Source organism: Typha latifolia, chromosome 6, assembly GCF_019914945.1.
Source record: "Typha latifolia isolate L0001 chromosome 6, TyphaL0001v2, whole genome shotgun sequence".
In the NCBI taxonomy this organism is placed as follows: Eukaryota; Viridiplantae; Streptophyta; class Magnoliopsida; order Poales; family Typhaceae; genus Typha; species Typha latifolia.
Genome location: NC_133091.1, coordinates 4,039,935 through 4,054,509, shown reverse-complemented (window position 1 = coordinate 4,054,509; position 14,575 = coordinate 4,039,935). Strand labels below are relative to the sequence as shown.

General features: G+C 38.0%; 1 protein-coding gene across 1 annotated transcript; it reads right to left on the bottom strand.

The window, feature by feature from the left end:
• Positions 1–809: 809 nt before the first annotated feature.
• On the bottom strand, positions 810–13,396 carry LOC140791223 (probable receptor-like protein kinase At5g18500). The gene is made up of 8 exons (XM_073141651.1): positions 13,018–13,396; positions 11,186–11,875; positions 10,944–11,048; positions 10,619–10,741; positions 10,135–10,305; positions 9,879–10,008; positions 6,448–6,657; positions 810–1,307 (listed from the first exon to the last, which is right to left on the bottom strand). The coding sequence occupies exons 2-8, from the start codon at positions 11,857–11,859 to the stop codon at positions 1,173–1,175; spliced, it is 1,548 nt and encodes a 515-aa protein (XP_072997752.1). The 5' UTR covers positions 11,860–11,875; positions 13,018–13,396; the 3' UTR covers positions 810–1,172.
• Positions 13,397–14,575: the final 1,179 nt, after the last annotated feature.

Sequence of the window (14,575 nt, the reverse complement as noted above, 5' to 3'; positions counted from 1 at the left end):
TGTGCTGTTGTACATTAATGGATGATATATGAGTTACTGAGTAATGCTCATATAGTACTCATAGACGCCTCATTTAGTATCAAAGACATCTAATTAAATTGATAAATGTTTCAGTACAATTTTTTTTTTTTTATTCGCGGAAGAAGATTTGTAGACAGATGTTATAAGAGCTAGACTGGGTTACAAATAGCTTTCAGTTGCTCTCCCGGCTAGGTGCCGGAAGCCTCGGTGCAAAGAGCATACTGGGCCAAATTGTGAGCAAAAAAAGGATTGTTACATCTGCTAGTAAAATTTAACTTAATCCATGAGTACTTTAAAAGGAGCAGTTTGCAGTCTAGAATGAGGCGGTGTGTAGACCAATCTGGGATAATATCAGAATTGTTGATCCAATAAAGGTGCAAACTATGTATGGGTAATAATTTAATGATCTCCACTAGGAAGGGAGAATAGATGTAAACAAAATGAAGGCACAAATAAAAGAGAGGAGTTAGAGGCTTCAAAGGATAATGGAGTTATCCTGCTCCTAACATATGAACAAGCAAAAAGTTACTCTTTGACCTATATCAGTTATTCAATATAAGTATAGATCTCAAGCATATATATATATACACATCTCATATAAAAAGTATTTTTCATATGTCTACACACAATAATCACATTGGTAGAACACAGGTTAGCCAGTTGTCGCCGTATTTACCAGCAGACAATGCATGGATTGAACAACTACCCAACAATTTTCACCCAGTTTCACAATAACTTCACTCAAACAGTTGCATCAAGAAGAATCATGATGCATCAGATTAAATCAGTTGCAGCAAAAAACAAATTCCTCTAATAGCTTTTCATGTAACGTGGATATAGCTTTTGTTTGACTGCTGCGACATTAACAAAACAATATCCCAGTTCAGAACAACCCAACCCTCAAGAAGATAGTGACTGTACACACTGCTTAAAGCACTATTGAATCACCAGAAATACACTAAATTAATTCCATCTACATGAAAAATATAGAAAAAGTGAAAAAAAAAATGCCAGTTCTCAGTCTACGCTCTTCTGAACTTAAGCATCAGTTCCCATCACTTGAGTGATGCCAGTGATAGTGATCAAGGAAAGAAACATATTCAAAGAATCTGAGCAATTAGATGTGGAAACATCTCCAGGATTCCATTGCCTCAATTGGTAGAAGATGCCCCATGTCTTCTGCTGTTGGGTTTTGAATCTGGATTGTCACTTTTGTCTGTGTCAGAATTATCCCTCTGGTACTCAATTTCTGTACTTCCAGCCCGATTTCGGCGGTGTCTTCGGTCCTACAAAATCCAACAACTTCGACTCAAATGCTGCATAGAATGTGCCATTTCCTTAAAGACATAGATATCTGTCTAGAATTGATTGAAAATGATACAAGATTGGTATGTGCACATAATATCAAATGCTCCATCATGTTGGAGAAAACCAAACCAGGTGCTAGATAGGCATGTGCACATAATGTATAATCTGAGTCGACATCAAAATGCAATCATACTTCAGCAAGGAAATAATAAATCATTGAGAAATGAAAATGTATACACCAGGCTTTATTCTTTGTAAACTGTACAACAGCAACAATTCAAGGAGATCATATATTAAACTTGGATATGTATCAAATGCAATATATTGCAGTAAAACTTTGCACTGTAAATAGGACCAGCTTATATTTAGCAAAGACTCACAACCAGCAAAGGCAAGGCATCAGGTATTCACAAAAAGACTTCAAAAGAAAATGTTTATTCATTGTGCTGTAAAACAGCATCAAACTTATGTGAATTTGAAATCCTTCAGTAGCAGAAATACACTGAACAATGACATAGGGAACAGCATCATAAGACTAATTTCAGTATATCCCTCAATGTGTTACAGATTGATTAAAGTCCATCCACAACAAAGGAATATAGGCTTCAATTAGGGTGAATAATGGTAGATGGAAAGGGTGGAAGGAGGGATGATAATGGTGGTGATGGTGACGAAGACAATGGGTGGCGATACTGGTGATGAAGGAAAATTAATTTACTTATGCTTGTAGGTTATCTTACTCTTACTCCTAAAATAAACTCAAGGCTAAAATAATTTCTCAATACTTTGATAATTAAACAAAGACGCCCAACCCCTATATATATAAAGATCGAGTATAATAAATCCTACTAAAACTAGTCATAAAGGCTGACAAGACACAAATTAGGATTTGTCTTCAAGACTTGCATGACTTAATTGGACCTGCCTTAAAGGCTTGCATCATGAATTAATTAAAAAATAAATAGACTCGATTCATCAAGAATGTCTCATAATTCAATCTGATCAGATCCGGATCGCTCCACCACGCTTCCGACCACTTTGTCCTCAGGTGAGAAGTCTGGGAAGCGCTGCATCGACTCGAACTCGGACTCCTAAGTTGGATTTTTCGTTAGTCCATTGGACCACTCCACTTGTACTTGCGTAATTAATCTTCCATCTACCCAAATCCTTATCTTGGCTAGAGCACAAAGTGGCATGGGCTCTTGGTCATGTGTATTGGATCGGGCATGTCGGTTGCAATAGCTGTCTCAAGCAACTCAGGCTCGCAAAGCGAAAACATAGAACACTAGATGCACCCGTGAATCATCTAAAAAAATCAAGTCAGTAGGCCACCTTTTGGTTCATCATGGGTCGAACCGAGGTCTAACGATAGGGTTGGAGTTTGACATAGACCTAATCTCCTAGCATGAATATCCAGTGTCATCGATTGTAGATATGCTTTATCCGATTTTGTGCAGCCTTGGCTAGATGATACTTTGGTCCAACATCACTCGGACTAGCTGTGTAATTTCATCCTTTTTGGCATGCAAATACCGGTAGGGCCTAATATGTGTTGGTCCTGCGCCTAGTGTGATCTCAATCCGGTGATCATGGTCTCGGATCAACAATAGTCCTTGTGGTTCTTCGAAGAATCAACTGAATCCTTGGAGAAGTGAGTCTAAATAAGTGGCTCTTGTGTTACCTGGGTTATGTTCCTCCGTTGAGACTAGCCTCATCAACAAGCCATGGCAACCAGTTTGTGGTAACCCGTTTAGGGCTTGAAGGCTAGCCCTAGCATTTGGCCTTAGCCCTTCAAATTGAATTGGTCTCCCCTTGTACTCAAAGTCCATCCACATCATGCCAAAATCAACTAATATTAGGCCTAAGCTTTCAAGCCATTGAATACCTAGGGCCAAGTTGGCCCCACTGAGTGCTAGTGGGTGCAGGTCCAATCTGAACGTCTCGCCTCTGATCTGCCCCTTGACTCCATCGCACCTACTATTCATTCACAAGACCATGTTGCCTACGATGGCTACATCGAACCCGAAGGTTGAAGTTACTCCTAACCCAATCTATCAGGACAACTTCTCATCTATGAAATTGTGCGTGCTATCGAATTCAATCAGTATCTTGACTCGGTGCTTCTTGATCGAACCCTCTACCCGTAGGATTTGAGGCTCTCGGAAGTCCAAATAGGTGTGTAGGCTCAACTCGGCATGCACCTCCTCTTGGTCCACGATCTCCTCTTTGTCACCCCACGCCTCTGTTTTCCCCTCCTCATCTCCTCCAAAGAACATGATTGTCATAGGTTGTTTTTCGCACTTGTGGTCCGGAGTAAATCTATCGTCGCAGTGGAAGCACAATCCCTTGGCCCTTTTTTCATCAATCTGTGATGGGGTGAACCATCAAGAGAAGCTCCTCTGCTATCCTCCGACATTAGTGAGAAAAGCCCTAGGTGATAGGGGCTTCCCCCTTGCAACCGAAAGGGAGGACCGAAACCAACACTGGGATGTTGGGATGTTGTGCCTTTCGATGTAGCCAGTTAAGATCCTCTCCAGTTCGTAAGGGTCCATGGTGCCTTAGTGCTTCTTCGTAGCTCCTTGACCTTCTTCATCATGGCAGCTGTAGAAAAGGTCTCTAACAATGTCCTAGATAGCATAGCATTTACCTCTGCCTTGTATGTCGATTTAAGTCCAATAATGAATGTGTTGCGGAGGACTAAGTCTGACCAACTCGGTACACAGTTGCACACCCTCTCAAACTCTTCATGATAAGCCCGAACCGTGGTCTGTTGAGTCAGCTTAGTTAGGATTACTTAAAAATCTCCATACTCCGTCGAACCGAAACGAGTACATAAGGCAGACACAAACTTGTCCCACTATAGAAATGGTAAAGTTCGTTGTGTAGCTTGGAACCATCTAATCACGATATTTTCCAAGTTGAACAAGGCTATTAGGACCTTTTTGGTGATCTAGGGTCCCTTAATAGGTAAAGAATTGATTCGCTCAATAGAGCCAGTCTAGTGGATGACCTCTTGCAAACTTTGAAAACTCGAGTCATATTGTCTAGACTTGAGCTCCTCCAAATATCCCATCTTCATGGATTCCATGTCTTTTTTCCCCATATGGGTACCTTCTACCATATGGAGCAGGGCCCCACTGTGGCATCGGCTCCATGACCCATTGGTTCAAAGCATTGCCTACTCTAACCGCAGGTGGATCAGGCCAATCTCAGGCCCCTGGTCTTAGTGCAAGCGGTCCATGCTAGGGTCTACCCTTCTCTATTTCGGGCCAAACCCTAGCTACCGGTAGCTCCGTCCAAGCCCTAAGTACAATCGAGTCAAACCAAGCTCTAGTCGTAAGATGGGGTGGAGTTTTAGTACGCCGAACTTCATCTTATGAGCCTAACCCTGGTTTGGGTCGGCCATTGTTGTGCACGCTCAAGGGATGGATTCACCCTAAAACCTAGGGCATTCTCCTCTTTACCCGGTTTGACGCTCATCGATTCGCGAGATATAGTTCTCTCTATTTGTGCGTGTGGCATCTGTTTGTCACAGAGTTAACGAATTGCGGACACCATTCCACCATGAATGCTTGTATTGATTACAAAGACTGCAACACCTCTAGCTGAATTGTCAATGGTGGCGAGGTTAGTGGTTCTAATGGAATTGTGTTCTCGGGTAGTGGGCTAGTTAGCGCCGGTGGTGATTTCTTAGCCATAAAAGTCTTCCCAGTTACTCTTGCTGTCATCCCTCATGTGGTTGTTATCTAGTCTAAGGATAACTAAACTCTGATACCAAATTGTTACAGACTGGTTAGAGTCAATCCGCAACAAGGGGAGTGTAGACTTCAATTAGAGTGAATGATGATGGAAAGAGTGGAAGAAGGGATGATAGCAGTGCTGATGGTGCGGAAGAGAATAGGCGGCGAGGGTGATGATGAAGAGAGATTAATTTATTTCTACTTCTGGGTTATCTTACTCTTACTTATAAGACATACTTAAGGCTAAAATAATTTTTCAATACTTAGATGATTAAACAAAAAAGTCTAACCTCTCTATATATAGAGGTCGAGTACAATAAGTCCTATTAGGACTAGCTCTGAAGGTTAACACGACTCAAATTAGAATTTACCTTAAAAGCTTATATGATTTAATTAGATTTGTCCTAAAAGCTTACTTGACTTAACTAACTTGCCTTAAGAGTTTTCATGACTTAATTGGATTTGCCGTAATGACTTACATTACTTAACTAAATTTATCTTAAGAGCTTACATATTGAATTAATTATAAGAAAAATAGACTCGATCTATCGAGACCTGTCTCATGATTTGATTTGATCAGACCCGGATCACATCACAGTGTAGTGCATTTATAAAAAATTGGTTTAGTCCACAAATAACTTTGTGAACACCTCCCTTCTACCATTATGTAATAAGAACGGTGCAGGTACCTCTCTGTCTCCACAAATGTCTTCAGATCACTAACCAACTCTATTTGACATACATGTACCCCTAACTTACATGGAGAACCATTCTCCATTCTCCTAACTTGTAGATGGAGTGCATCTAATGTGCAGAAAATATTCACATCACCAAGCTATAAAAATACACAACATTTCAGTCCATCTACCTGGCCTTGCTTGCTAACACTTCAAAAAGCATTTTATGACATGCTTTTCCCCTTTCAGCTAAGCATTCAAGGGGTCAATTGCAGGATCTAACATACAGGCGCGACATAGCAATTCATGCAACTCATTTTGAGTGCTCTAATTGCTGAAAACTATGTTCATAATGACTTGGAAATTCATGTGGTAAAATAGAGACATCAAGTTTCTCTGGGTTAAAATATGATCAACTAACATAATTTTGGAGGCATGTTGCTGCGGTATCAAATTATCCAAACAATTTACTTTTGAAACAGCAATATGAAAGAGAACAGAGTAAGAAACAGATACATGGGAACAGAGCTAAATTTTAGGACCGTACTGGTTCATCCATTGATAAATGAACTTTATGACTGGAAGTTTTTACCAAAAATATGCATAGGCGACATGCCATTCATCAACTTCCCAAAGATAACTACCACAAGAACCACATGTTAATGTAAATTAAACTTTGCACATCGCATTGGAATTAATACCTCACGAGGTATTGGCTCATCAGATTCCAGCATCCGGACTACCTGACCCATCTTTGGTCTCTTCTCTGCATCCGGATCAACACATCTCAGAGCTGTCAATAAGGCACGCTTGAGAGCTCTTGTAGTTGGTCTTGTCTCTATATTTGGATCCACCACTTCTTCTGAGCGTCTACCTCCAACCATCATTTTAAGCCAGTCAACCAGATTTACCTGTAGCAAACATAGAAGTGTATCTATAACTGTAAGACAAGAAAATCATCAAAAAAGAGGACATATATTTTTCATTTAAGATGTTTTGGAATTTTCAGACTAGAAAGATGAGAGTGCAGAGATTTCTTGTCAGAACCAGAAAAAAAAAAATTGGGGGGTTGAAAGAGGAGGGTGCACGTGCAGCCCCTCCCCTCTCCCTCTCCGGCACACGACGAGGCGCGGAAAAGAGGGGATTTCATCTAATCCGAATAGGATTATATTTGATCCTCTTCTAATCTATAAATTTAATCCTAATCCTCTCTCTCTCTCCTCAATCCCCCCCAGCCTTCTTCTCATCCATCGTTTTCTTTCTTTTCTCACCGTCGGAGTCGTCGTTGTGGGATCGGATCGCCAGAGCATCGCCGGAGAAAATTGGGACCGCCACACTCCTCCCCGGTGGTGATTTTTAGTACGTGAGCTAGAGATTTAAGATTTCGGTTGTCTTACCTAGATTCAGGTGAGTAGGTTCACTCACATATTTATTTTATTATATTTCATACCTTTGTCAGACCATGTAAATTTTCTGTGTGCAAATTATTTATTTCACTCTTACGTGCAAAAATTTAATTGTTACAATTCCTGTGTGCAAATCTATTTATTTTATCCGTACGTGCAAAAATTTAATTGTTATATTTTCTGTGTGCATTTAATCATTATACTCAGTGCATCACCATACTTCGTGCAAATATTGAAATTTGTGAAAAGAAAAAAATAAGACTAGTATTGGTACGACTTAGAGAATAGTCCCGATATAAATCGTTTGTGATTTTCCGTGGTGACTCAAGTCTATCTGGAAGTCCAGGGGAAAGCCCTAAATTAGATCACTGTGGTGACTTTCTTAGGTGACTCTGGCGAGGTTAGAGAACAGTCCTAGGATGAATGAAAAAATTTCCTAGGTGACTCTAACTTCTCTCAACGGTTAGAGAAAAAGATAGAGTGTGTTGATCACAAGGTGATACCCTCTGATGACCCTAACCGGATCAGCTATGAAGAAAAGTCTCCACCGTCATCTCGAGGTAACTTCTAGTTGATGTGAATCCACAGAGTTTAGACCCATTGAGACATATGACAGTATAAATATTGAAAAGATATTAATATGTTGAAACCATGCAAGGTTACAAGTTGTGACTCTCTCTCTATTGTTATCATTATTATTATTTAAAGAGCATGCTTATTGCAATTATTATGGATATTGTTGCTGTTAGTTTAATCTTTTTCAGCATTAATATAATGTAGAATTTTATTTGGTTTTCGAGTGGATTCCACTCACTGAGCTATAGTTGTTGGCTCATGGATTCTATTTTTTTTGTATTTATTTATCTATCTCAGGTAATAGTCAGCGGGGCGACTGAGCGAGATGTACCCGAACTCCACCTCCACTTAGGATTCACCTATTTACTTTTCCGCTCTTTTAGATTTTATACTTTAGATTAGAAGTTTTATTTATTTAGTTTAGAGACTCAAAAACATTAACATTGTTTTATGTTATTGCAATTAGTAATAAAATTTAATAAAGCAGATTTTTATTTTATTTATTTATTTTGCCATCATACATGTAGAAAGTATTGTTAAGGCTTCGTGTATCTCAAGTATATTGAGATGCATAGCCGGTCATGATTCCTATTACGGGTCGTGACATTTCTGAACAGGAGATTCTATTTGAATGTCATATACTCGAGTGATGAATTTATTGAGAAGATAATAGTTACTTTATTAGAGAAATAAATATGTGCAGAAGATCTTTTTATATGAGGTACCTAGATTCTGGAGGAGATAGGTGCTCTCTAGTCATCCAAGTAACCCCAGAAACCTAATTTTCTACTGTCTCATTTCTAGGTCAGATGAGATGACTGATTTGCCTCTAAGAATTAATGGCTTTGTGTATTTCCACTTTAGTTACTCACATATTATATGTCTTCTATAAAGAATCTCAAAGAGAAAGATCCCAACTGATGAAATGATAAAAAGAAGCAGGAAGTTTTTAATAGAAGAAAATAGCCAAACTGATTCAGGTTCTATCAGGATGAAAGCAAAAATAACTGTTTACTTAGATTCCAAGGACTCCATTGAGACCATTCATAGGCTAAAGGAGAACAATGTGTAAGATTCAACTTAACTAAGTGACAAAAGAAGTGAATGTAGCATGTACCTAAGTCCAGGATGAAGCACACAAAACAATAAAGGCGAGATTGCCAGATTGAAACTTCTAATTATTACCCAACTCCCTAGTTTCTAGTTGTTAGAGTGTAACAGAGGAATATCACCGTTTACTAACAACTTAAGCTTTTAGAGTGGTTGGTAAATTAATATAGTATTAAGTAGGAGGTCCAAAACTCAAATTCTATTAAACTTAACTGTTGTTTAAAATATAAAACCTTCATTTATTTAATTCAAGTTCACTTCTTAGGAACATTAAAATGTCATTGACCCTAGAAGGGAGGAGGAATATTAGAGTATAAAAGAATAAATTATTATTCTCTAAAAAATTTATGTTTTTAGAGTAGTTCGTGAGTTATCAATCCATAGGCTTAATTAAGTTGGTGTAGAGAACCCTATACATTAGGTTTATCCAAGTCAAACTCAGGTTTGATTTAAAGGTACTATATAAACTTATGAACCTAACAATAACTAATAACTTATTTAATTGAAAAAAGCTGGTACCCTACTTATATGAAATATGAGAATATTCCATTTGTGTAGAAAGAATTTTTCCTTTATATGTTTCATGCTTCCTTAATTGCACTAAAACATAGAACATGGAAATCAATTAGCTGTTGCTAGTGGGATGGAACAAAGAGTACCCAATGTCCACTATTTTGCCTTTAAACAAAAATTGAAATTATCTAACAATATACATACTGGCTGTTGTTAAACTAATATGACCTCCTTAATTTCTTAATAAAGAGGGATCCATATGATGGAGTATCTAAAAATAAAATAATTTACTTTTTTTATGGATGCATGAGTCATAAGTTCATAACTACATCCACCGTAGCAAAAGTCTCTTCATCTTGGTCGAACTATTTTTTTATTTTAGTTTTACGGTTGGAAAAAACAAACTCTTATTGACAGATTGATGTAAGCAGCACTAAACAATATCACCATGCTAAAACAGTTCTCTAAATTCCAAGTTATAAACCTAATTATGACATGTGTAAAGAAAAATTCCGGTCATTGAATACCTCATTTGCAGGCCGACCATAGTCAACAGGATCTCTCCCAGTAATTGCCTCTAGAACAACAACTCCAAAGCTGTAAATGTCACTCTTTTCATTTAGAAGTCCACTGTTTGCATACTCTGGTGCTACATATCTGCAGCAAGTTTAGTTTAAGAAAAGTAATGATTAGCCATAAATAAATGCTTTCTAGTGATAGTCACATGTTTCTTTAACAAGAAAAGGGGGGGAAATTGTGCTTCAAGGAAGATGATAGACTCACCCAAAGGTACCCATAACTCGAGTAGTAACGTGACTTTTACCAGCACCTAGCAGCTTGGCTAAACCAAAATCAGATATCTTGGCATTAAAATTGTCATCAATCAAGATATTACTGGACTTGATGTCACGGTGCACAACTTTTGGTTCAATTGCCTCATGTAGATAAGCAAGACTGTCAAAATCATATTCAATTGTAAATAATTGTTCAAAGGTGAAATTCCAAGGCATGGGAAATAGTAGATTCCATGAATATGGCAAGGAAAAACAGAAATACATATAGCAGGAAATTATTAATCTTAATTTTTGAAGACAAGAAAACAGCTATGCTACATTTCTATAAGAAAATTAAATTAACTTCACAGATCAGATATCATGACTATCCTGTGATTATAGAAACCATCAGAAAAAATAGAATTAATTAAGGAATAAAAAAGAAGGCAACACAAGCAGCAAGAACGAGGTCATCTTGAAGAAGGATAACTCACGCCTTAGCTGTGCCGAGAAGAACTTTTATACGAGCTTCCCATGTAAGAGAACCCCTGTGGCGCATAGCTCCATGGAGCCATTGTTCAAGATTTCCATTGTTGACATACTCATAGACCAGCATCCTGATCATGGGTAAAAACATCAAGCAAGATGTCATAGAAGTCTAAATGCTCATCATCACCATAATAACACAATATCAACACATTTCAAGAATGAGTATGATCTTAATATCAACACATTTCTAAATGTAAGACGAATAAGCAACATTCATGTGCCAGATGTCAGCGGCAAGAAAAAGGAGTGAAAAGAAGGAAGGTTCCTCACCTTTGAGTGCCCTCTACACAATACCCTAGAAGACGAACTAAATTCTTGTGACGTACATGACCAATAGCTTCAACTTCCACTCTAAATTCTTTTTCAGCTTGCCCTCTTCAAATCAGAAACAGAAAGCAACAATGTAAAGAAGCACGCAGAAAGATAGAGATGCAGATGTAGAGGACAATGTTTGATAAAGAGATATTGATGAGCAAGAACTAGAAAAATTAAACAACATAAGAAAGACATACAGATTGTTGAGAAGCTTCTTGACAGCAACTGGAGCACCATTTATAAGTTGGCCACGATAAACAACACCATAACCACCCTCACCAAGAATATTGTCCTTTGAAAAACGGTTCGTTGCAACTTCTAGATCCCTCAAAGTAAACCAGTGGCCCCAGCCAAGGTGAGAGAATTCTGGAAGGCCAGTCAAAGGTGAAGGAGCAGTTATAGGGTGAGCTGAAGATTGTCTGTAGGCATGGAAAGTCCCTGAACCTCCTTCTTCACCAGATTGTGAGCTGGTATCTTGGTCCACATAATGAAATGATCCGGAATGACTGTTGTCCTCCCCATTCCTTGATTTACCCAAACCCAAATGAGCCATACCGTTATCTGCTTCCTTTTCACTAGGTTTATCGTTAAGTTTAAGTAGAATCCCATCATGTGGAACAAAGTCATTGGCTGAGACCTGATCCACCCTCACTTCTTTTATTTCCTTCGAAACTGTAGGGATTTGGGTAATGGGGAGGTTCGTGGAAGCCCTCCTCAATTGCTTTCTATTGCGAACAGTAAGGCATATAACTAGAATGAAAAGAATGCTTAACATGGACACCCCAACGACTATTCCAATCACAACCCATAATTTAAGACCGAAAACAAATGTTTTCCCATGCAAATGTTCTTTTAGAGAGGGAGACGACATTTCAGATATCAAGTACCTATGCCAATAGAATATGGAAAATGTCAATAGAATGAAAGCTTTATTATTCATATAGCTGATTCAAATAGCTGTTTAATAAAAAGAGAATGGAACAAAGTTAACAAATTAGGAAATCTCCTTTGGATATGCACAAATAACTATTTGTAAGAAGAGGTGTAAACCAAACTGCAAAGCACATCCTTGGAGGCAATTAAAATGACAGGGAAAGTTGATACAGTTACAACTTACAAACACAAGTCAAAGAGAGAATGATGATCGCACAATCATGAATGTGGTTAAAACCAACTTTTACCTTTCAGCATGGCATGTGCTGCAAAAAAATTAAATAAAATTAACCATAACTCCTGTACATCTTTGGCAATCTCAAGTGAAGCAGAACTTAAGAAAGCATAAGCGATATTAAATAAAAAATAAAAAATAAAACACACTACATGATATTAAGTTCTTCAGGAGCATTAAAACTAACAATAACTCCTGCACATCTTTGATAATCTCAAGTTAAGCAGAGAATTGAGAGAGTCAAACTGATGAAAAAGGAACTCAAGCACTTGTTCGTAAAAAAAAAAAAAAAAAATCCATATGAACAAAAGGATGAAAAGGACATATTTCACAATACCATTAGTCATAAGCAGAAGCAAACACCAACATCAATTCTGGAAGTTACTTCACTCAATTATTTATATGCAGCATACGATACAAAGAGACAGACGACCATAAAGGACAAAATGATAAAATTAATTCCTATCCATTGGTGATCTGATTCCTGTTAAGAAAATACGACTTGAAATAAAACTTCCGAAATGTCTTAACTTCGCCGGAATATTCTCATTCCCCAGGCAATTACTAGCCAGAACTTCATTTCCAATTATCCACGATGAACCCAAAAAGTTCCCCAAATGATCACCAAGAGAGAAAAAGGGAAAGAAATCAAAACTAGAGAAATATAAATAATGTTAAAAAAAAAGCGTAACAAAATGTAAAGAGAAAAGAGGCGGCTAGGTGCTACTTTCAACTCCAAATTCAGTTCCTGGCATCAGATCAACCCACATTGCAATCACCCAAATAAGAAAAAAAAACACAATTAAGAAAATACATGAGAATTCCTAAACCACATTTCCACAATTCCACACCTGAACTCACCAAATCTCCGAGAAGAAACCCACCCACTCCTCCCCTTCTCCCGAGTCCAATAGAGCACCCTAATTCCCGAAAGACGCCACTTTTCTTCTATCCAGAGCTTGCATTCCCAACCTGGAGACGATCACGTGGCCTACAGCGCCGGTGGACGGCGGATCTGAGCTCGATTGGCGGCGTAGCACTGGGAGGCTCTTTCCCTCCTCCAAAGCAACCGAAACCCCAGGAGAATGGAGTGAGCTCGGCTTTGTAAAAGAGGACGAGGAGAAGAGGAGGGTCGGCGCATAGGGGAGGCGAAGGATGTGGAAGAAGAAGAAGAAGAAGAAGAAGAAGAAGAAGAAGAAGAAGAAGAAGAAAGAGAGGGAGTAAATCAGCGTTAGGTGGTGATAGGAAGAGAGAGAGATGCTTCCCGGCGCAGTAAAAGAAATGAGGTGAGTCTGACGTGGAATTTTCTGGGGATTTCCAATTTCCTCTTTTGGAAAATAAATAAATAAATTTTCCGGGGCGAGAGAAGTTGGCTTGCATATGGTGTATGGGTTTTATTTATTTATTTATTTATTTTAGAAAAATAAATTATACTTGGATTAGAAGCAGAATTAAAAAAAAAAATTAAAGCAATCTATTAAAACAAAGAATAAAATTTGTTGAAAGTAACATTTATTTTTCTCCAAGTATTGAAAGGTCAACCTCTATTTGACGAGGGAGGCTCTAAGGATTTGTATCCCTTTGAGCCCACTGTAAACTTCGTGCTTCCCGGAGCCAATGATTGGGCCGACAATGGTGGGCCACCGTTGCGGAACATCCAACGGCCAAGATTCGTCGGATCTCTTCCTCGCGGCACGTGTCGCGAGTGGTTTGGAGCAATCAAACCGCGGTCTTCCCGGATGGGCCCCTCGTAGTTCGGTGGTCGGAAGTTTGTTACGAGCATGAAAAACGGACGGCTCTGATGCATTGATCACGTGACGATATTATTGGGGCACCTTCTGTCCGTTTGATCTTGATCTGATGGCCGGCGATTTCTTCAGAGCTCCTATCGGCAGAATAATTTGACTTTGCACGTATTCAACCTATCAGGCAGAATAAATTATCTCCAATCTTTAAAATATCAGTATAATTATTTTATTTTATTTTATTTTTCTACCGGTATAAATTAGTCTAATATTTAGTTGTATATAATATAATATGTAATAATTATGTTTAATATAAAATAAATTTGAAATAATAATTTGGTAAATAACTAATATCCACTTTATACTAGATGGACGAGAAAACAGAAGAGAAAAGAAAAAAAAGAGAAGTAAGTATTATATAAGGAGATTTATACCGGAATAAATTTATACGGATAAAATATAATAATTATAACGGATAATGAATATTTATCAATTATTCTAATATCAAAGGTAGGATAAGAAATTCATGATAAAATTGAATTATTGTGTGCTATTTATTTACAGTTAGTTCTGCTAAAAATTATTGAAAATAAAAGTCAAAACTCATTGACAAATGCTGCTGAAATTCGCATAAATTTTTTTGAAAAAAAATCAGGTTGAAAACCAAACGGATG